This window comes from Heteronotia binoei, chromosome 13 (genome assembly GCF_032191835.1).
Source record: "Heteronotia binoei isolate CCM8104 ecotype False Entrance Well chromosome 13, APGP_CSIRO_Hbin_v1, whole genome shotgun sequence".
Lineage (NCBI taxonomy): Eukaryota > Metazoa > Chordata > Lepidosauria > Squamata > Gekkonidae > Heteronotia > Heteronotia binoei.
Window position 1 is genome coordinate 11,718,215 of NC_083235.1, and position 24,332 is coordinate 11,742,546.

The window sequence follows — 24,332 nt, forward strand, 5'->3', positions numbered from 1 at the left end:
GGGAGAACATAAGAGAAGCCATGTTGGAACATAAGAGAAGCCAGTGGCCCATCCAGTCCAACAGTCTGTGTCACACAGTGGCCAATATATATATATATATGTGTGTGTGTGTCTGTATGCACACACATATATACATGCACACACCACAAGTATATGTGTATATATATATATACTGTGGCTAATAGCCACCGATGGACCTCTGCTCCATATGTTTATCCAATGCCCTCTTGAAGCTGGCTATGCTTGTAGCTGCCGCCACCTCCTTTGGCAGTGAATTCCACGTGTTCATCACTCTTTGGGTGAAGAAGGACTTCATAAGGGACCTCTCAACAAGCTGTAACGCCCTAGAGGGCATCTTCCAAAGCAGCCGCTTTCTCCAGGGGAAGAAGAAGAAGAACGTAGATTTGTACCCTACTCTGCTGTCTGAATCAGAGTCTCAGAGCGGCTTACAATCTCCTTTATCTTCCTCCCTCACAATCTCCCTTACAATCTCCTTTATCTTCCTCCCGCCCTGAGCCACTTGTGGAAAGGGCGGGATATAAATCTTAAATAAATAAAAAATAAATAAACAGACGCCCTGTGGGGTAGGTGGGGCTGAGAGAGCTCTCCCGGAAGCTGCCCTTTCAAGGACAACTCCTGTGAGAGCTATGGGTGGCCCAAGGCCATTCCAGCAGGTGCCAGTGGAGGAGTGGGGAATCAAACCCGGTTCTCCCGGATAAGAGACCGCGCACTTAAGCACTACACCAAACTTTTCTCTGTATGGAGATGAATAATTTTGAAGCCTGGTGCTACCTGGAGGCTGCCAACCCTTTCTTTGTGGAGGGAGTGTTGTGTAAAGAGGAGGATTCTATCCTGGGCAGCTCCACTTTCTCCCTGAAGGCACAGATGAAAGTTGCCTCCGTGAAGCCAGTGTGTTCTTTCTTTTTCTTTTGTTCTCCCAACAGAATAGCTCTGGCAGCGTACCCACTGCCTTGGGCAATGCCCCACAGTCAGTTTCCAGGTAGTTGGAACTTTTCTGGAATGCCAAACAAGGTGCAGAGAGCAGATTAAAAGGCCAAATAATAACGAAGCATTGAGGAAGCGCAAACAGCTAGAAATCACAGCTGGCTGAATTACCGGATATTCCCCCTAATCCTCAATGTGCCAATCTGGTCCGTTGGCTAAAAGTTTGACTCAGATCTTGGAGGCCTGTGTTCAAATCCTCGCCATGCCGTGAAGCTTGCCTGGTGCGCTCAGGCCAGTTTCTCAGCCTCGCCTATCTCGCAGGGTCATTGTAAATGGGGTTGCCAACTCTGGGTTGGGAGACGGAGGGAGATGAGGAGGCGGAGCCTGAGAGGAGGGCGGAGTTTGGGAAGGGGTGTCGCACCAATGGAGTCCACCCTCCAAAATTGCCACTTTCTCCAGGGAAACTGATTTACGCCCTCTGGAGATCAGTCGTAATTCCAAGAGCTCTCCACCTCCATCTGGAGGCTGGCAACCCAATCTGCAAACCATTCCGGGCCAGCCCAGCTGCTCGGGTGCCATGCCTTGAATTCGGGTGTCACTCCTGAATCTCTTTTAAGCACAAATTCTTAACTTGTGCTTTTGTTTTCTTTAGGACTCACCAGTCAACAAACTGCTCTATGCCCGGGAAATCCCACACTACAGGCAGATGGTGGAGAAGTAAGTGCGTGCGCGCGCACACACACACACACACACAAAGATGGGAGATGAAAGGCAAAATTGGTAGTAGAAAATTGGGTTTGTGGGCGCCGCAACTTCACAAAAGCATTTCCAGGCCAATACTCCCTCTAAGCTGTGGAGTCTTGTGAGCAAAAATTCTACTTTGCGAGCTACTGGCGCTAAAGTTGTGAGCGGCTGCATAAATTATTGTGCTCTGGGGCCATGTTTCCTGAGCTAGGACAAATCTGTATGTGCTGGAGGCAAAAGGCTGTGAGCTAGCTCACACTAACTCAGCTTAGAGGAAACACTGAGCCAGGCCTATGTGTGACATTAATGCAAGCAGAATTCAACAACCTGAATAAGGCAGATTTACACTATTTCTCTTTCGTGTGTAATTCGTCCTGTCATGGGAGCGGTGGCAAAGGAATTATGAAGCCCTGCCTCTGGGGAAGCATTTCCAGACCTTCATAACTCCCATGGAGAAGCTGTGGCTCAGTGGCAGAGCATCTGCTTGGCATGCAGAAGGTCCCAGGTTCAGTCCCGAGCATCTCCAGTTAAAAGGACCAGGCAGGAGGTGATGGGAAAGACCTTGACCTGAGACCCTGGCTCAGTGGCAGAGCCTCTGCTTGGCATGCAGAAGGTCCCAAGTTAGGGGTGGAGCTCCGGAAAGACAGGGACCTCAGTAGGGCACTCCTGGAGGCTGGCATCCCTGAACCTCAGTGGGGCACAAGGCCACAGAGTTCCCCCTCCAAAGCAGCCATTTCCTCCAGGGGAACTGATCTCTGCAGTCTGGAGATGAGCTGGAATTCCAGGGGATCCCCAAGTCCCACCTGGAGGCTGGCATCCCTGAACCTCAGTGGGGCACAAGGCCACAGAGTTCTCCCTCCAAAGCAGCCATTTCCTCCAGGAGAACTGATCTCTGCAGTCTGGAGAGGAGCTGGAATTCCAGGAGATTCCCAGGTCCCACCTGGAGGCTGGCATCCCTGAACCTCAGTGGGGCACAAGGCCACAGAGTTCTCCCTCCAAAGCAGCCATTTCCTCCAGGAGAACTGATCTCTGCAGTCTGGAGAGGAGCTGGAATTCCAGGAGATTCCCAGGTCCCACCTGGAGGCTGGCATCCCTGAACCTCAGTGGGGCACAAGGCCACAGAGTTCTCCCTCCAAAGCAGCCATTTCCTCCAGGGGAACTGATCTCTGCAATCTGGAGATGAGCTGGAGTTCTAGAGGATCCCCAGGTCTCACCTGGAGGCTGGCATTCTTAGAGATGTAGTTAAATGTAGTTCATAGAGATGTAGTTAAATGTAGTTTGGGGAGGGATGGTGGCTCAGTGGTAGAGCATCTGTTTGGCAAGCGGAAGGTCCCAGGTTCAATCCCCAGGCAAATAGGCGTGAAAAACCTCAGCTTGAGACCCTGGAGAGCCGCTGCCAGTCTGAGTAGACAATACTGACTTTGATGGACCAAAGGTAGCTTCATATGTTCATATATTCACTGCCACAGGAGGTGGTGGCAGCTACAAGCATAGCCAGCTTCAAGAGGGGATTAGATAAAAATATGGAGCAGAGGTCCCTCAGTGGCTGTTAGCCACAGTGTATATATATATGTAAATATATGTATATAAATTTTTGGGCCATTGTGTGACACAGAGTGTTGGACTGGATGGGCCATTGGCCTGATCCAACATGGCTTCTTCTGAGCCCTCTTTTCCACTCTTCTGTCTCAGCTACCCGCTGACCTTTCTCTTCTCTTTCCTGCTGCCCCCACGCAGGTATTACGCTGATATTCGACAGACGGTTCCCGCCAGCTACCAAGAAATGAACTCTGCCCTGACGGAACTCTCAGGGGTAAGGGACTCCTCTCAGTCCTCCATTTCCAGAACCAAAATGGTATATTTTGGGGGGAAGGGAGGGGCGGGAAGCAAAGTGGGAAATCGCTAAATGCATACAAAGCGCTCAGCCTCTCTGGCGAAAAGTAATCCATACGGATTTAAATCTCCAGAGAGAGCCAACCAGAGGTGGGATTCTAGCAGAAGCTCCTTTGCATATTAGGCCACACACCCCTGATGTAGCCAATCCTCCAAGAGCTTACAAGGCTCTTTTTTGTAAGCTCGTGGAGGATTGGCTACATCAGGGGCGTGTGGCCTAATATGCAAAGGAGGCTCCTGCTAGAATTCCACCCCTGAAGAACATAAGAGAAGCCATGTTGGATCAGGCCAATGGCCCATTCCGTCCAACGCCGTGTCACACGGTGGCCAAAAAAACCTTAGTGCCATCAGGAAGTCCATCAGTGGGGCCAGGACACTAGAAGCCCTCCCACTGTGACCCCCCCCCCCCCAAGCACCCAGAATACAGAGCATCACTGCCCCAGACAGAGAGCTCCAACAATAAGCTGTGGCTAAGAGCCACTGATGGACCTCTGCTCCATATGATCCAATCCCCTCTGAAAGCTGTTTATGCTGCAATGCTGTCTATGCTTGTAGCCGCCGCCATCTCCTTTGGCAGTGAATTTCATGTGTTATGGGTAAAGAAGGACTTCCTTTTATCAGTTCTGACTTGACTGCTCAGTCATTTCATTGAGTGCCCACGAGTTCTCGTATTGTGAGAAAGGGAGAAAAGGACTTCTTTCTCTACTTTCTCCATCCCATGTATCATCTTGTAAAAACCTCTACCATGTCACCCCTCAGTTGACATTTCTCCAAGTTAAAGAGCCCCAAGTGTTTTAACCTGTTTAGAGTGAGGGGCATTTATTTTTAAATTCTTTGACTGAGAGGAGTGTGAGGTTTGTTTGTTTGTTTTTTAAAATGTTTAAAATGTTTTTTTCCTTTCGTCATCTTGGTAGAAATACTCCTCTGACCTCAACTGCCTGGTTGCCCTGCAAGAACTTTACAACTATATCAACAAGTACTACGACCAGGTATGTGGGTGGTAGTTCTCGCCCTTTTAAAGGGGTGTTCCACACAGGGACAGGGGTGTGTGCTTTCCCTGTTGCTGATGGGGGTGCTGAGATGACACAGTGGGATTGGGGCTTACACGTGGCAGCTTTCCCCATATTTTCCCTAACTCATGCCTCTGGCAACATTTATCCCATCCCACCTGTACCGCAGTTCCCCCCCCCCCCCAGTGTACTTTAAACAAAATACACAATTCAATGTTGACATACTGTCATAACCAGGGCTTTTTTTGTAGCAGGAGCTCCTTTGAATATTAGGCCACACACCCCTGATATAGCCAATCCTCCTGGAGCTTACAGAAGGCCCTGTACTGAGAGTTCTGTAAGCTCTTGGAGGATTGGCTACATCAGAGAGGTGTGACCTAAAATGCAAAGGAGTTCTGCTACAAATAAAACCCCCAAAACAACCTAGTTGTAACACTCATGAGAACATAAGAGAAGCCATGTTGGATGAGACCAGTGGCCCATCCAGTCCAACACTCTGTGTCACATAAGAACATAAGAGAAGCCATGTTGGATCAGGCCAATGGCCCCTCCAGTCCAACACTCTGTGTCACATAAGAACATAAGAGAAGCCATGTTGGATGAGGCTAGTGGCCCATCCAGTCCAACACTCTGTGTCACACAGTGGCCAAAAAAAACCCCAAGTGCCATCAGGAGGTTCACAAGTGGGGCTAGAAGCCCTTCCACTTTGCCCCCCCCTAAGAATATAGAGCATTACTGCCCCAGACAGTTCCAATAATATACTGTAGCTAATAGCCACTGATGGACCTCTGCTCCATATTTTTATCTAACCCCCTATTGAAGCTGGCTGTGCTTGTAGCCACCACCACCTCCTGTGGCAGTGAATTGCACGTGTTAATCACCCTTTGGGTGTAGAAGGGCTTTCTTTTATCCGTTCTAACCCGACTGCTCAGCACTGTGTCTTGTGCATTCTCTGAATTCCTCATTCATTTTTTTTACGCAAGTCTCCGTCCCCCGATTTTTACTTTTTAAAAAGTAAGTCTCTATCTCCCTCCATTGTAGAGCAGTACAGTATTCCCCATTACTACGTAAGGATGTGAAGGTAGATAGCGAAGAAAGCTGACAGGAAGCAGACGGATTCATTTGAAACGCAGAACAGCTACACTGGAGTTCAGTAGCGCTGTGGAAACAAATAAGATTTTGGGGAAATGAGCTTTCAAGAGTCACAGCTGTCTTTGTCAGATCTTTGAGAATGTGGTGTTGGAAGAAATTTTTATGGATACCATAGACCAGGAGTCCCCAGCCCTCTGTCTGTGGACCGGTACCGGTCCGTCGCCTGTTAGCAACCAGGCTGTGAGTTGTAGGATTATTTCATTATATATTACAATGCAGTAATAATAATAAGACGACGATGACATTGGATTTATATCCCGCCCTCCACTTCGAATTTCAGAGTCTCAGAGCGACTCACATTCTCCTTTATCTTCCTCCCCCACAACAGACCCCCCTGTGAGGTGGGTGGGGCTGGAGAGGGCTCTCACAGCAGCTGCCCTTTCAAGGACAAATCTGCGAGAGCTATGGGTGACCCAAGGCCATTCCAGCAGCTGCAAGTGGAGGAGTGGGGAATCAAACCCAGTTCTCCCAGATAAGAGTCCACACACTTAACCACCACACCAAACTAATAGAAATAAAGTGCACAATTGTATCGTCCCGAAACCATCGCACACACACACACCACGTCCATGGAAACTTGTCTTTCACAAAACCAGTCTCTGGTGCCAAAAAGGTTGGGGACCACTGCGTAGACCATCAAAATAAGTGGGTTGAGGCTAGAGTCAAGCCCGAACTCTCCTTAGATGCTAAAATGAAGAAGACGACGATGATATTGGATTTATATCCCGCCCTCCACTCCAAATCTCAGAGTGGCTCACAATCTCCTTTACCTTCCTCCCCCACAACAGACACTCTGTGAGGTAGATGAAGATATTGGATTTATATCCCGCCCTCCACTCCGAAGAGTCTCAGAGCGGCTCACAATCTCCTTTACCTTCCTCCCCCACAACAGACACCCTGTGAGGTAGATGAAGATATTGGATTTATATCCCGCCCTCCACTCCGAAGAGTCTCAGAGCGGCTCACAATCTCCTTTCCCTCCCTCCCCCACAACAGACACCCTGTGAGGTAGATGAAGATATTGGATTTATATCCGGCCCTCCACTCCAAAGAGTCTCAGAGCGGCTCACAATCTCCTTTTACCTTCCTCCCTCACAACAGACACCCTGTGAGGTAGATGAAGATATTGGATTTATATCCGGCCCTCCACTCCAAAGAGTCTCAGAGCGGCTCACAATCTCCTTTTACCTTCCTCCCTCACAACAGACACCCTGTGAGGTAGATGAAGATATTGGATTTATATCCCGCCCTCCACTCCAAAGAGTCTCAGAGCGGCTCAGAGCGGAGATGATGATATTGGATTTATATCCTGCCCTTCCCTTTCAAGGACAGCTCTGCGAGAGCTATGGCTGACCCAAGGCCATTCCAGCGGCTGGAAGTGGAGGAGTGGGGAATTAAACCCTGTGAGGTGGGTGGGGCTGAGAGAGCTCTCACAGCAGCTGCCCTTTCAAGGACAGCTCTGCAAGAGCTATGGCTGACCCAAGGCCATTCCAGCAGCTGCAAGTGGAAGAGTGTCGGGAATCAAACTCAGCTCTCCCAGATGAAGAGTCTGTGGACTTAACCACTCCACCAAACTGGCAAGGGTGGCAGGGTGGGGAGAGAGAACTAAACCAGTTGCTCTGGGGAGGAGGAGGAACTGGGGGGTAGAGGTGAATCTATCACTTTCAGATCTTCTTCGTGGTCTCTGTGCAGTCCCACACATGGGTTTTCCTATCAGGACGAACCCTACCTCGGAGATTTTAAAAAGCTAGCCTAGGCGTTATTTTTGGCGCGCACTCCCTCTCGCTCTGGGGAGCAGGCATCCACTGCGCATGCCTGTAGCGCGAGGGAGGCGCCCAACCCACTCAGTTTCTTTCCAACCGCCGCCCGGGATAGTCCTACCTCGTTGCGCTCCTCACTTACCTCAGATATCTAGCCTCCGTTTCTTCAAGTTTCCTCTTATTTCATCCTTCGCTATTTCTTCATATTCTTATCTTCAAAAAAAAAAAAAAAAAAAAAATTTAGATAAATATCTTCCCCGCTTTTCCTCAGACCTCCCTTCCCCCCCCCACCCCCCCCCCCCGGGCGTATGGAAGGAAGGGACAGTAAAATAACCTTCAAAAGGTGCTCGCGCTGTAGGGCGAAAATCCCTACATCGGACGGGCATTCGCTTTGCTTGTTCTGTTTGGGAGAATCCCATAAAGTGGACGCCTGTGCGCATTGCCTTCAATTCTGCAAACAGGCGCGCAAAAACAGAGCCGCTAGACTCAGAAGCCACTTAATGGAGTCTGTGCTCCAGCCTGATATGTCGCAATCTTCGTCAGCAAGTAAGTCGCCCCCCCTACTGACTCCCCAAGGGGACGGCGCACGGTCGGCAGCTTCAGTGGCCATTGTTCCCAGCAAGCATAAGTCCGGCGATGCCGCGAAAGCCGGCGACGGCGCGAGAACGTCAGAACAAACGGCCGCGGCGACTAAACCAAAGGGCGGGAAGCACACTAAGAAACATAAGCATTCCGACCCGAAGGGCCAGAAGGATTCGAGAAAACCGTCCGATCCGAAGGCTCCGCGGAAACCGACAGACCCGAAGGACCCGAAGATTCCGAGGGACTCGAGAAAATCTTCCGAACAACAGAACGAGCCCGAATCGCAATGCGAGCCCTCCACTCCCGGATCCGACACCCAGGAAGTGACCACCCCGGCTACGGAGTCGCCGCACCAACAGACGGAAGAAGTTATTCCTATTCCGTCCCGATCCCCTTCCCCGCAAGGATCCATGCTAGACCCTGCTCTGGAGCCGATTCGAGACCCGCAACAGTGGACTCGACACCACATCGATCCTAGATCGTTCCGCGATATGTCGAATCCCATCCAGTACAAACATGACGCTTACAGGTACTTCGATGCGCATCGGTTCCCAGCCAGGTCCCCCAGCATAGAGAGATATCGGTACCATCATACGCGTTTCCCGGAGAGATCCCCTAGTAGAGGGAGGGACCGCCATCGCTACAACCCGAGATCTCGGTCCCCATCCATGTCCCCGAGGCGACGCCATTATGCTTCAAGGTCTCCTTCCATCGAATCCCATGCATGTTGCGGATACCACCATTCTCGGTACCGAACCGATTATCACAGGAACCCATCCAAGGAAGCGACTCCTGTCCAACGGAGCAAGCAACTACCGAAACAGCCGTCTCCGACTCCTTCCACTTCGACTTCTAAACCTAGAGGTGCGATTCCAGTGGAACCCAAAAGCACGACTCCAACCAGACCGGACCCACCTGAACCCGAACCTGACTCTGATGCTGAATCCGACGCTCAATCATCGGACTCGATACAGTCCATGTCCCCTGGGTCCCCCGCCTCGGATATCGCCAAGCCCGCGGATTTGTCACCGTCCGAAGGGGCAAAGACATACCTGGACTTGATTGCCAATATGGCCTCTGCACTTAACGTAACTCTTACTTCGGATGCACCCAAGGTGACAGACGTGGTACACGACTTGGTGCACTCAGATTTACCTGCTGGTTCCTTTCTGCCGATGCTGCCGGTACACCTAGAAGCCATCAAAGAAGCTTGGGACAACCCAGCCTCCATTCCCCCAACTTCAAAACGCATTGAATCCCTTTATAGGATCCAAGCACCGGATTCGAAATTTTTATTTAGCCATCCAGCACCGAATTCTCTGATAGTGCATTCATCTTCTAAAACTAAACAGACCCGCCACCCGGTACCCCCTGAGAAGGAAGGCAGGAAGTTAGATACTCTTGGAAGGAAAATGTATTCAATCTCGACGGCAACTGCCAAAATCAACAATTACCTAGCATACTTCGCCGCGTATTCCCACAATATCTCCTCCCAACTGAATACGCTCGTCTCTGCCCTGCCTGAGCCCTCCCAGAAACAAGCCTGCAAGCTGCTTCAGGAGCTCAACAGGATTTCAAAGCAACAGATAAACACCATCCGTCACTCTGTGGGGTGCACTTCCAAGGCGATGGCCGCCTCAATTGCCCTAAGACGACACGCTTGGCTTCGATCCTCTTCGTTGCAGCCCGATCTAAAATTCAAAATAGAAGACCTTCCCTTCGATGGACAAGGTCTCTTTAATGCCACAACGGACGATATACTCTCCACCGTGGACGACAGCCGCAAACGAGCGAAAAGATTGGGGGTAGCCCAACAGCAACAACAACAACAGAGCTATAAGCCCAGATCATGGAAACCAACGCCCTTCAAACGTTCCAGATCCCCTCGACAATCTGAATACTGGAAGCGTAAGGCTCCTCCTCCAAAGCAGTCCTTTAACCAGAGACAGCAGAGACCACAACCACCTAAAAAGGCTGCATCTTCATCAAAGCAGTCTCTTTGACTTTCTACCTCTACCAATTCAGCACGTCTCCAGACTTCTTCCATTTCTCGACAATTGGCAGCAAATAACCACGGACAAATGGGTTCTGAACATTATTTTGAGGGGCTACTCCATAGAGTTTCAAGCACCACCAAAAAGACATCATTTTGTTTCCACTCCCCCATCACCTTCCCTTCAGGAAGAAATAGACACCTTAATAGCCAAAGCGGCTATAGAGCCTGTCCCAGTCCAGTATCATCGGACAGGTTTTTATTCCAGGTACTTTCTAGTCCCGAAAAGGGATGGGGGACAGCGCCCGATTCTGGATCTAAGAGCCCTAAACAAATTCATCCGCCACAGAAAATTCAGAATGATCACTTTACAATCGATTCTGCCCTTAATCCCCAGAAACTCCTGGATGGCACTGGTAGATTTACAGGACGCATACTTCCACCTGACAATACACCAATGCCACAGAAAGTTTCTGCGCTTCGCCGTTGGCAACAACCACTACCAGTTCCGAGCTCTGCCCTTCGGACTTTCCACGGCACCACGGACATTCACGAAATGTATGGCGGTTATTGCAGCATACCTCAGACAACGCGGCGTTGCAACCTACCCATACATAGACGATTGGCTCCTTGTGGGAGCCTCAAGGACGCAGTTGATGAAGGACATTTCCATCACACTTGCGCTCCTAGCAGACCTGGGCCTCCAGGTCAATCATCAAAAGTCACACCTTACCCCAACTCAAGACATTCAGTTTATTGGGGCTCGTTTGTGCACCACGGACCACAAGGCGTATCTTCCTGTGGACAGGATATCCTCCATTCAGACGCTGGCCACACAAATAATGCGACAACCCAAACAACCGGCCTTCAACATTCAGCGCATGTTAGGACTTATGGCAGCCACGACGGCAGTTCTGACACACGCAAGACTACGCATGCGAACCCTACAAATCTGGTTCGTCCGCGCGTTTCGACCCCAACACCAATCTCAAGGAACGGTCCTCACTGTTCCAAACCACATCCTCCCTTCGCTCGAATGGTGGACAGTTCGAGCTCACCTGCTTGCGGGAATGCCCTTTTTACGGCCAAGCCCCTCAGCAGTGGTTACAACAGACGCCTCGAGATGGGGCTGGGGAGCTCATCTCGACGTACTCACGGTCCAGGGGCAATGGACTAGAGCTTCTAGCTGTTCACAGAGCGTTAAAATCGTTTCTTCCATCTCTTCAAGGCCTACACGTACAAATCGCCTCAGACAATGTGGCGACGGTTTTTTATATAAACAGGCAAGGAGGGACAGCATCCACCCGCCTTTGCAAAAGAGCAATGCACCTGTGGCATTGGAGTATTGCCCATCAGATCCACCTCACTGCGGTACATCTTCCTGGCGTACAGAATATTCAAGCGGACAGACTGAGCAGATATTCCATCAACGACCACGAGTGGTCACTCCACCGGTCATACCTTCTGCCAGTATTCCGGAAATTCGGAACTCCGTCAATAGATGCGTTTGCTGCACCAGACAATGCACAGTGTGCGATCTTTTTTATGAGAGGTCCGCCCTCACAACAGTCTGCAGGGGATGCCTTCATACAAACGTGGACCGGTCCACTACACTTCCTCTTCCCTCCCTTTCCGCTAATAACACGGTGCATACAGAAAATTCAACTGGACAACACAGATTGCATTCTAGTGACGCCATGGTGGCCACGCCAGCCATGGTTCACAACCCTTCTCCTCCTGTCAGAAAACACTTACCATCACTTCCCTCTGGCACACAACCTCCTGTCCCAGCAGAACGGCAGGGTTCTGCACCACGACCCGAACAGGCTTCGCCTAACGGCCTGGAGGATATGCTCTCAGACTTTCCTGAAGGAGTAAGACACGTTCTCCTTAATGCAAGGAAACCGTCAACAAGGAAGTCATATTCCATGAAATGGAAAAGGTTTTCCATCTACGCTACCAAGCATAATTTCAGCCCCTCCTCGGCTTCCATGCCTCAAATCTTAGCGTATACACTGCATTTGTCAGAAAAGGGCCTTACGTACTCCTCTCTGAAGGTGCACCTGGCAGCAATCTCAGCTTTTCACCCGCATGTACAGGGTCGAACTGTTTTCTCACACCCTGCTGCGAAATCCTTCTTAAAGGGAATCTTACATTTGCACCCACCACTGCGGCAAATGTATCCTAGCTGGAGTTTGTCACTAGTGCTTAGCCAACTAGTAAAACCGCCTTTCGAACCTATGGCTACGATACCACTTCACCTCCTCTCATGGAAAACGGCACTTTTAGTTGCACTCACCTCTGCTAAAAGAGCAAGTGATCTCTGCGCGTTCAGAGCGGACTCGCCTTACACCATGTTTCACCATGATAAGGTGGTGTTACGGCCAGATCCCGCTTTCTTACCGAAGGTGGTCTCCGCATTCCATCTGCATAGAACCACTACCTTACCTGCTTTTTTCCAACGGCCTACGGATAAGGGCCAAGAAGCTCTACACTGTCTAGACGTGAGAAGAGCACTCGCCTTTTATATAGATAGAACTGCATCGTTCCGCACAGACTCCAGACTTTTTGTGGCCTACGGCCGCCGTCATAAGGGAAAAAAGATATCTACACAGAGACTATCAAAATGGTTGGTTGCTGCTATAGAGCTGTGCTACAAACTCGCGAAGCAACCAGTCCCATCTGCCATAAGAGCTCATTCTACAAGAGCTCTGTCAACGTCATCTGCCCTTGCCAGGGGTGTATCCATGGAGGACATTTGCGCTGCTGCCGCTTGGTCTTCCTCCTCGACCTTCGCCATGCACTACGCTTTGGACGTTCGTGCTAGGCGGGATGCATCCTTCGGACAGGCAGTTCTTCGCTCCATCTTTGACTAAGAAGCTGGTCCGGGCTTGGTGAGTAGTTACTTACCTTATAGCCTATAATGTGCTGACTATGTTGCACTAACCTTTGCACTATTTCTTCCTCCAACTCTAGTGCCAGCACCCACCGCCTTGCAGGTCAGCTTATCAGTCACCCATGTGTGGGACTGCACAGAGACCACGAAGAAGATAAACAGGTTACTCACCTGTAATTGATGATCTTCGAGTGGTCATCTGTGCAGTCACACACGCCCGCCCAGCCGTCCCCGCTGCTGGCTACTTGTCTTATATATCCGCGCTCCTATTATGTCAGCGGCGGGGAAAGAAACTGAGTGGGTTGGGCGCCTCCCTCGCGCTACAGGCATGCGCAGTGGATGCCTGCTCCCCAGAGCGAGAGGGAGTGCGCGCCAAAAATAACGCCTAGGCTAGCTTTTTAAAATCTCCGAGGTAGGGTTCGTCCTGATAGGAAAACCCATGTGTGTGACTGCACAGATGACCACTCGAAGATCATCAATTACAGGTGAGTAACCTGTTTTTCCTGCCCAAATTTCAGCAGCTGGGGAGAATGGGACCTGTTAAGAGACGGGCAGGAAACTGGGATAGTGACCTGGTTCTTGCTCCCCCTCGCAGATTATCAGCGCGCTAGACGAGGACCCGCTGGGACAGAAGATGCAGCTGGCCTATCGCCTGCAGCAGATCGCGGCTCTGGTGGAGAACAAGGTGACGGACTTGTGACACCCGCCCCCGGAGCCACGCCCTGCCCAGGCAGCCGGCGACTGACGGAAGGCTCAAGCGGATTTGACCCAAAGGTTCCTGCGCTGTCAACCAGGGTGCGCTCGCCCTCGTCGTTGCCCCCAGTGCCTTAACCGCATAGATGCTCCTGGGCTCTCTCGAACTCGGTGCTCTCTCTCTCTTTTTAAAAACTAGCTGCAAAGGGAATCTTCCCCCACCGATACACTGGCTTTGTACATTTTTTTTAAAAAAGGTGTGTATTTATTTCTGTCGCTCTCCAAGGAGGGCGTCGGCCGCCTTCTCCTACCCGTGGGGGGGAGAGAATGAGGTTTACGGCAGAGTCTGGGATTGGGGGAGTTTACCCCGCTCCCCCAAATTTCCTAGATTCTCCTAGCCCCCCCCCCCCTCCCCGCCCTCCTCAGTTTCTGGGCCGATAATGCACTAATATTGGGGTGGTGATTCCTCTGTACAACAGAGTCTAATGAGTCCCTTTTAACGCTCCTCCCCCCGCCCGTCTCTTTTTAACTCCCCCCTCCCCGATTGTATGTATATATGGAGCTCTCCGCTCCGGGATTGTATTTATTTTAATGAGATTTTGGAGAGAATTAAAAACGAAACCACTTTTCAGAAAAAAAAGAGACCTATCTGTTTTGTTCTTAGAAGCCAGGTGTTGGGAAGGAAGAAATTGCGTGTTGTGGGTCTTGTCAGCTCTGTATTGGGAAATTTGGGGATTTCGGGAGAGGAGGGTACTTCAGTGGGGTGTCGCGCCAAGGAGTCCTCCTTCCAAAGTGGCCGCTTTCTCCAGGTGAGCGGGTCTCTGTTGCCTGGACAGTAGTTGCAACCAGTTTTCCTCTAAGATGAGTTAGTGTGAGCTAGCTCACAATTTCTTTAGCCTCCGGCTCACACATGAGAACATGAGAGAAGCCATGTTGGATCAGGCCAGTGGCCCATCCAGTCCAGCACTCTGTGTCACACAGTGGCCAAAGAAAACCAGGTGCCATCAGGAGGTCCATCAGTGGGGCCAGGACACTAGAAGCCCTCCCACTGTACCCCTCCATGCACCAAGAATACAGAGCATCACTTGCTCCAGACAAAGAGAGTTCCAACAATACGCTGCTGCTAAGAGCCACTGATGGACCTCTGCTCCATATGTTTATCCAATCCCTTCTTAAGAACATAACAGAAGCCATGTTGGATCAGGCCAATAGCCATCCAGTCCAACATTCTGTGTCACACAGTAGCCAAGAAAAACAGGTGCCATCAGGAGGTCCACCAATGGGGCCAAGACACTAGAAGCCCTCCCACTGTACCCCTCCATGCACCAAGAATACAGAGCATCACTGCTCCAGACGTAAGAACATAAGAGAAGCCATGTTGGATCAGGCCAACGGTCCATCCAGTCCAACACTGTGTCACACAGTGGCCAAAAAACAGGTGTCATCAGGAGGTCCACCAGTGGGGCCAGGACACTAGAAGCCCTCCCACTGTTGCCCCCCCCCCCAAGCGCCCAGAATACAGAGTATCACTGCCTCAGACAGAGAGTTCCAACAATACACTGTGGCTAAGAGCCACTGATGGACCTCTGCTCCATATGTTTATCCATTTTTGTCTTAACTCAGGAAGGATGGCCCCAGAGCAAACTAATTTGAAGTAGCTAAGTTGCTTGCTCACAACTTCAATGCTAGTAACTCACAAAGTAGAATTTTTTGCTCACAAAACCCCACAGTTTAGAGGGAGTATACGTTGTAAACCCAGGATATCTCCAGCCAATGCCTGGAGGCTTATACAACGACACAAAAAACTGGAAAATAACGAATGAATCATGAAAATTACTTCAAGATTATAATTAATTAATTTTTACACACTACAGCATTACATATTGTTGCATTATTATCAAGAATTCATGAATGCAAGGTATAAAGTGCAGAGAATAAATTTTCAAAAGCGCTTGCAGTTAATCATGTCCATTGCCGACTTTAAGACGCTTGAAGGCTATTCACCCGACTCCGCGGGACAAATAAAGTGCCAGCGTCAACTCTGACGTTTATAACTCTGACGTCATAAAATCTGTCGACAAAGGTGGTGCGGTGGTTGTTCCAAGATAAGCATGAGTATATGAATGAAATCAAGAGACAACTAGCTGATGAAATGAACATAAGAACATAAGAGAGGTCATGTTGGATCAGGCCACTGGCCCATCCAGTCCAACACTCTGTGTCACACAATGGCCAATATATATATATATATACACACACACACACACACACTGTGGCTAATAGCCACTGATGGACCTCTGCTCCATATTTTTATCCAATCTCTTGAAGCTGGCTATGCTTGTAGCCGCCACCATCTCCTGCGGCAGTGAATTCAACGTGTTAATCACCCTTTGGGTGAAGAAGGACTTCTTTTTATCCGTTTTAACCTGACTGCTCAGCAATTTCATGGAATGCCCACGAGTTCTTGTATTGTGAGAAAGGGAGAAAAGGACTTATTTCTCTACTTTTTCCATCCCATGCAAAATCTTATAAACCTCTATCATGTCACCCCGCAGTCGACGTTTCTCCAAGCTAAAGAGCCCCGTTGCATATACCCCGTTGCATTCTGATCCTACCAAGCATGTGCAAAATATCAGAGTGGTTTTAACAGAAGCTGAATTACTTGGGGTTATAAACAACAAAACTGCCAAAGTTTTATTCAATGACTCTCCTAGAACACCTGTAAATTATACTCTTCCAAAAATGCATAAGGGGACTTTGCCACCTCCAGGAAGACCTATTGTTTCGGGTTCCAACTCAGTTTTGGAGCCTTTCGCTAAGTATCTTGATTTCTATCTTAAGCTTTTTGTTGTCCAGATTCCGTCATATATTAAGGACACTAAAGATTTTATAGCCAAGATCGAAGGTCTAAAAGTCCCACGTGATGCAGGCATCGTTACTATGGTTTGTCACATCCCTATATACATCAATACCTTTGGATGAAGCACGAGCCGTAGTAGAAGAACATTTATTGGATAGATAAGATCAAACCCCTGCCACATATTTCTTAATGGAATTGGTGGACATAATTTTTGAAAAAAAAAAGAATTTTCAGGTTTGATGAGGATTTTTATCTACAAATCCGTGGAGTAGCCATGGTGAGCAGTCTGGCTCCTTCTGTTGCCAACTTATTTAGGGCTGGTCTTGAGAAACACCACGTTTGCAATTCAGAAATCCTTTTTTTGACGAAGTCCTAATATATTTTAGGTTTATTGATGATCTATTCTTAATTGTAACAAATCAACAAGTGGTTGTTCCACTGTTGGAATGGATGAATGGGATACACACCACAATTAAGTTTACAGGCAAAAGTGATAAATTTGAATTGCCTTTTCTAGACGTAACAGTGTATAAGACATTCACAAATCAACTGGCAGTACGACTTTACAAGAAGCCTTCAGACCGGAGTTCTTTTCTCCGTTATCGCTCCTTTCACCCTTTACACTTACGGAGGAGTCTGCCTTATAGTCAGATGTTGAGAATTAAACATAATTTAACAGAGGCAGGAGATTATAGGAGGGGTAGAAGAGACTTAGCCCAGGATTTTAGGAAACAGGGTTTTCCAGCCCAAGTGGCAAATGAGGCTATTAATAAAGCTGACTCCGTAGCCAGAACATGTCTCTTTCAGAACCATGAGGATAGGCGGGAAGAACAATTGACGTGCTTTTGACTATACTCCCCTTTCTTCTAAAATTCAATCTATCATAAATAAACATTGGCATCTGTTGAGTGATGTGCCAGGGTGTAGTATATGCAGGACTTTGAAGAACTCACAGTATAAGAGATTTGATAGTGCACTCGGATATCAGAAAAAAATCAAAACAATAGTGAACCTGCAGTTGGAAATTTTCCATGCGCCAGGTGCAAAGCCCGTCCTCTAGCAATACAGACGAAAGAGTCTGTGCACCCCACAAGTGGAATGAAAATTAAGTTGAGTCATCTCAGTTCTTGTTTGTCACGGAACGTGGTGTACGCGATTCTGTGTGGCTGTCCAAGAATTTACATAGGCAACACTACTAGACAAATAAGGGTCCGGATCCTGGAGCACCAATCTCGGGTTCATCTCAAAAATATGGAGGCTCCTCTCACGGAACATTATGTATCTGTAAACCATAGCGATAAGGACATGTTTTGTGACCTATATAAATATCAAGGGACTAACAAAACTCATAGTGAAATTCGAAGGATATTACTCAGGGAAGAAGCTGCCCTGATTTTTAAAACGAATGCGTTGGAACCTACAGGTCTAAATTCAGCCCTGGATTTATCTTGCCTCTTATAATATAAAGTTATCTTGGTATTTATTTTTCAGTATTGACTAAAGTAAGCGGTACATAATAATAAGGCTCGGGTTCCCAGCCCTTAGGTCGGAATGTCGCTTTAAAAAGTTTTACCAGCTGTTTCCAATTTGTAAAGATTGTGCGGGAAGATCCTTTGAGGTTTTCTCCAGAGCTAATGTCACAGGAATGGGGTATGCTGGATGCTGGTGAGTCGTGATGCCCTGGATGATTTAGATGAATTGTATGAAGTGTTGAAATATACGTTAGAATGATGCATTGTGTTGGTTACAGATAAGTGGAATACGTCTCTCAGATGAAGACGCTTGAAACGGTATTACAGGCTTTGCTGTTAGAGGCTGATGACTATCCACTATATATCAAACTCCTTTCAAGGACGAAAGTCTCAAGCAACGTCTTAAAATAAAACATTCTTTCCTGAAAAACAAGAACTATCTGCAATTGCAACCCGGTCGACACTGGCACTTTATTTGTCCCGCGGAGTCGGGTGAATAGCCTTTCAAGCATCCTAAAGTCGGCAATGGACGTGATTAACCGCAAGCCCTTTTGAAAGTTTATCCTCTGCGCTTTATACCGTGGTGTTCATGAATTCTTGATAATGACGCGACAACATGGGATGTTGTAGTGTGTAAAAAAAATAATTCATTATAATTTTGAAGGAATTTTCATGATTCATTCGTTATTTTCCACAGTTTTTTTGTGTCGTCGTCGAAGTCACTTTGTCCTGTGGAACTCTAGGCTTCTCTCTAATGCCTGGAGGTTGGCAAACCTAGAATGGTGAGGCTCAAGGAGATAGATTCTGGATCGGTAATCAATGCTGCCAAGGGAAAGAAGGGTGTAGGGGGCTTTCAGGGGATTGGAGACTGTCTCTCCCACCCACCAGACTCTCCCAGAAGTTAAGATATAAAGGAACTGTGCGTGTACAACACCATATGTGTCTGTTTCATGGTATCATAGAAGCACAGGGCAATTCAACTTCATGAAAGTAGGCATAGTTTTTAAACACCGTTTCTAGACAAGGGGTGTCGAACTCATTTGTTATGAGGGCCAGATCTGACACAAATGAGACCTTGTTGGGCTGGGCCATGTCGGGCCGGGCCATGTGTGTACCTATTTAAGATCAGGTAGCAGAGATATTAACTTTATAAAGGATAAATTAAATATATATATTTTTTAAAAACTTAGAATATGCTTAAAACGTTAGCACTTGTTGGTCTTAAAGGTCCTTTCTTTGTATTTCTCCCATGGGAACAAGGGAACTGGGCAAAGGAAGCTCTGGCTCTTTCCTTCCTTCCCCAGGGGACTGGGGCGGTGGGAGGGGGAGAGAAGAGCCTCAGCCAATAGAAGAAAAAAAGCCTTGGCTCGGTAGCTTTGCTGTGCAATTGAGAGAGCCTGGAAAAACAAGCTCTTCCTCCCCCCCCTTTCTCCCCAAGGGAGGAGCCTCAGCCAATGGAGAAAACAGAGGTTTTGCTCTGTCGCTCCTGTGCGATTGAGCAAGCTTGGCAAAGCAAACTTTTGTGCGGAAGGAAGCAAGAGAGAGGGAGAAGGAAGCAGATGACAGCCAGTTACTTGGGGATCTGATAGGAGCCCTCCAGGGGCCTAATTCAGCCCCCAGACTTCATGTTTGACACCCCTGTTCTAGACCTTACGACTACAAAGATGTTTCCAAGTTCATGGGACATGCCTGGTGAATTGACAGATCCCCAAGAGGGGGCTAAGAACTGTGGGTGGGTGGGCTTTTCCCCCTACTTACCTTCTCATGACTGGGAAAAAGAGACTAAGCGATGTAAAATGGGCCAAAACACAGGCGTTTGCTTAACATGCATAATTTTGTCTGCAGACTGCAGCTTTCCCCATAGAAGATTTTCACATGGCTTATCTATTCCATTTAGTGACCGCCGGCTGATGGGTTTTTCTTGTCATTTCAGACAGGCCCATTTTAGTAACCAACTGCTAGTGGAATTTATTTCTCTTTTCATACAAACTCTCTTGCCTGCCGGCAGCAAAGCGTGGCTGAGACCTCGTTGACTGAAACGGCTTTTTTCCATTTTCATCCCCTTTGTTATGCTGCTGAAACGCAGCATAACAAAGGGATTGTTATGCAGCTGCACCTACTCTTCAATGAACAAGGTAGGTAGGTGGGGAAGAGGAGGGGGAACCCTCAGAAAGGTTCAGGAGCTGTGCTCCTGTGAGCTCCTGCTCAATCCAAGGCCTGGCAAGGGGTAAGGTAAAGGTAACTATGTAAGTGGCCAGCATAGAGCGCTAACGTTTATGAGGTGCAATAATGTAATTGGGTGCCCTTGAGATGTCCGACGGATGCTTAGCATCTTCAACTCCCTGCCTTCAGGCTTGTGTAGCTAAATCTCCACCCCTCCGAAGAAGGGCTGAAGAGGAAAATCCAAGCAGTGTCATTTTGGTTTGAACAGCCTTACTTGGCATTATTCCTAATTGAACCCAGAACCTTTTGCAGTCCAGGAAGAATTTTTTCCTAGCAATAATCCATGCCCTCCCCCCTACAAAACCATCGGCAGCTGGATGCTTACGGCTCACGGGAGCTCTCCGGGCCAGCTGTGGTTCAACTTTTTCATCTGCACGGAACAACAAAAAGTCAGGGAATGGAGGCTGGTTATGGACCACTATTATTTCCCTAGCCGTCCCATCCACTAATGAATGTTCACATACCTTGAGACCAGGGCAACTCCTCTTCTGCAGAAGGGGGCTCCGCCGCTACTGTTCCCCCCCTCCTGAGGCCAGGAGGGAAGGCCTTTAAAAGGTGTGCGGTCCCTTTAAATGTGAAGGCCAGAACTCCCTTTGGAGTTCAATTATGCTTTATCTGAGCTCCACCCCCAATGTCTCTTGGCTCCACCCCCAATGTCTCCTGGCTCCACCCCCAAAGTCCCCAGATGTTTCTTGAATTGGACCTGGCAACCCTGTTGAAAATGCATTTGGCTGTTCTAGGGCTGCGAGGTCCAACTCAATAAATATCTCGGGGCTTTGGGGATGGAGCCAGGAGCAAGGGTGTGACAAGCCCCCTTCTGGCCAGGGGACCGCACACCTTTTGAATGCCTTCCCTCCACTGGAAATAATGGAGGATAGGGGCACCTTCTTTGGGGGCTCATAGAATTGGACCCCCTGGTCCGATCTTTTTGAAACTTGAGGTGTTTTGAGGAGAGGCACCAGTTGCTATGCTGAAAATTTGGTGCCTCTACCTCAGAAAACAGCCCCTCCAGAGCCCCAGATACCCACAGTTCAATTCTCCATTATACCCTATGGGAATCAGTCTCCATAGGAAATAATGGAGTGCCCAGCAGACATTTCCCTCCCCCACTCTGCTTTCTGATTACCCTGAAGCGGGGGGGGGGAGGGCTCCAAACCAGGGGATCCCCTGCCCCCACCTGGGAATTGGCAACCCTAGGCTGTTCTGTAATGGCGGAGAAATCATTGGGCCTGTGGTTAAAGGACTCATTAGGACTTGTTAACTAGTAGTTCTTATCTTTGCCCATTGCCTTGAGGGCCCAACTTAGGTTCAAAAAGACACTTAGTTTTATTTATTTTTTTAAGCCAGACTCTTTGATATAATGGCGGGACTTCGTTCTCTTTTTTTGAACTGTGGCACTATATTCTCTTCTTCAGCTTGAGGTATAGGGAAAGGAAGTCCCCTGTGCAAGCACCAGTCGTTTCCGACTCTGGGGTGACATTGCTTTCACAACATTTTCACGGCAGACTTTTGACGGGGTGGTTTGCCATTGCCTTCCCCAGTCATCTACGCTTTCCCCCCAGCAAGCCGGGGACTCATTTGACCGACCTCGGAAGGATGGAAGGCTGAGTCGACCTGGAGCCGGCTACCTGAAAAACCCAGCTTCCACCGGGGATCGAACTCAGGTCGTGAGCAGAGCTTAGGACTGCAGTACTGCAGCTTTAACCCCGCGCCATTGGGCTTGAGGTACAAGTGAATGTCAAAATGACACCTGTCTGACTTGAAAGACACTGTCTGTGAAATGAATGCATATATTTAAAAGACTTCTTCATAGATCCAGCCGTTGCTGTCTTTGTTTTAGGACAAACATAATTCAGAGCTTCGGTTACTTGGCATCGGATGTGAATTTCCCACATATACAAACAAACCAAGCCTATGTGAATAGCCTAGGTGTCAGAGAAGTGACACCTGTGTTCATACACATAAAATTATACGTACACTCCCCCCAACACAGAACTGATGTCTGCCTAGGGCAAAGGTAGGGTTGCCAAGTGCAATGCAAGAAATATCTGGAGACTTTGGGGGTTCAGCCAGGACACATTGGGGGGGGGTGGAGCCATAAGCAAAGTTGTGACAAGCACAACTGAACTCCGAAGGGAGTTCTGGCCATCACATTTAAAGGAACCGCACACCTTTTAAATGCCTTCCATACATTAGAAATAATGAAAGATAGGGGCACCTTCTTTTGGGGCTCATAGAATTGGATCCCCTGGTCCCATCTTTTTGAAACTTAGAGAGCATTTTGAGGAGAGTCATCAGATACTATGCTGAAAATGTGGTGCCTTTATCTCAAAAAATAGCCCCTCCAGAGCCCCAGATACCCCCAGATTAATTCTCCATTATACCCCAAGGGAATCGATCTCCATAGGGAATAATGAAGTGCCCAGCAGATATGTCCCTCCCCCACCGTTTCTGACGACTCTGAAGCGCGGGAGGGCCTGCTCCCACCTGGGGATTGGCATCTCTACTCACGAGTTGCTGAACTTCCAACTTCTTCAAAGTAACACAGAGCAACCAAAGGTTCAAGTTTACCTTTGCTATGCAAACGATCTCTGAAAAGCTTGTGCAACCAACAGAGGCTTCAGACTCCACTTTGAAAGGCTTCCTCTTGAGATGGTATGGCTGTGTCTTTAAGGCTGAATGGGGGCGGGGGGAGCAGGCAGAACAACATGGCTGCAATCGTACTCAGACTTGACATTTTCAGTGAGTTATCTACCACGACCCCAAGATCTCTCAAGATCTGGATGTGCAACGTGGTGTCCGGGGGCACCAGGTTGGGGACCCCTGCTGTATGGATACACATTTCTGCCAAGTTCCCTCTCCTCCCACATGCCACCTTCCTGGAACCTACCCCCTCCCCCGCAATCTCCAGGAACTGACCAGGCCAAAGCTGGCAGGGAAGAACGAATATTTTAGCCTCTGTTTCCCCATTGGGAAATAGGGTGGCCAGGTCTGGGTTGGGAAATAGCTGAAGACTTTGGGGATAGATACGGGAGAGGGTGGGTTTGGGGAAAGGAGGGGCCTCAGCAGTCCAATGCCATAAACCCCACCCTCCAAAGCAGCCATTTTCTCCAGGGCATCACAATGTAAATGGGACCCTGGAGGAGAGACTAAGCCACAACGAAAAGAAAGAAGAAGAAGAAGATATTGGATTTATATCCCGTCCTCCACTCTGAAGAGTCTCAGAGCGGCTCGCAATCTCCTTTACCTTCCTCCCCCGCAACAGACACCCTGTGAGGTAGATGAAGATATTGGATTTATATCCCGCCCTCCACTCCGAAGAGTCTCAGAGCGGCTCACAATCGCCTTTACCTTCCCATCCCCACAACAGGCACCCTATGAGGTAGATGAAGATATTGGATTTATATCCCGTCCTCCACTCTGAAGAGTCTCAGAGCGGCTCGCAATCTCCTTTACCTTCCTCCCCCGCAACAGACACCCTGTGAGGTAGATGAAGATATTGGATTTATATCCCGCCCTCCACTCCGAAGAGTCTCAGAGCGGCTCACAATCTCCTTTACCTTCCCATCCCCACAACAGGCACCCTGTGAGGTAGATGAAGATATTGGATTTATATCCCGTCCTCCACTCTGAAGAGTCTCAGAGCGGCTCACAATCTCCTTTACCTTCCTCCCCTGCAACAGACACCCTGTGAGGTAGATGAAGATATTGGATTTATATCCCGCCCTCCACTCTGGAGACTCTCAGAGCGGCTCACAATCTCCTTTACCTTCCTCCCCCACAACAGACACCCTGTGAGGTAGACGAAGATATTGGATTTATATCCCGCCCTCCACTCCGAAGAGTCTCAGAGCGGCTCACAATCTCCTTTACCTTCCCATCCCCACAACAGGCACCCTGTGAGGTAGATGAAGATATTGGATTTATATCCCGTCCTCCACTCTGAAGAGTCTCAGAGCGGCTCGCAATCTCCTTTACCTTCCTCCCCCGCAACAGACACCCTGTGAGGTAGATGAAGATATTGGATTTATATCCCGCCCTCCACTCCGAAGAGTCTCAGAGCGGCTCACAATCTCCTTTACCTTCCCATCCCCACAACAGGCACCCTG

At 48.8% G+C, this 24,332-nt stretch overlaps 1 protein-coding gene across 1 annotated transcript in view; it reads left to right on the forward strand.

Annotated features, from left to right (window-relative positions):
• Window positions 1-14,308, forward strand: part of LOC132581839 (plexin-B3-like) — a 169,398-nt gene extending 155,090 nt beyond the window's left edge. Inside the window, 4 exon segments of the mRNA XM_060253256.1 lie at window positions 1,598-1,662; window positions 3,427-3,502; window positions 4,497-4,571; window positions 13,571-14,308. Of these exon segments, the coding sequence (XP_060109239.1) occupies window positions 1,598-1,662; window positions 3,427-3,502; window positions 4,497-4,571; window positions 13,571-13,675 (321 nt within the window). The 3' untranslated portion in view covers window positions 13,676-14,308.
• The last annotated feature ends 10,024 nt before the right edge of the window (window positions 14,309-24,332 follow it).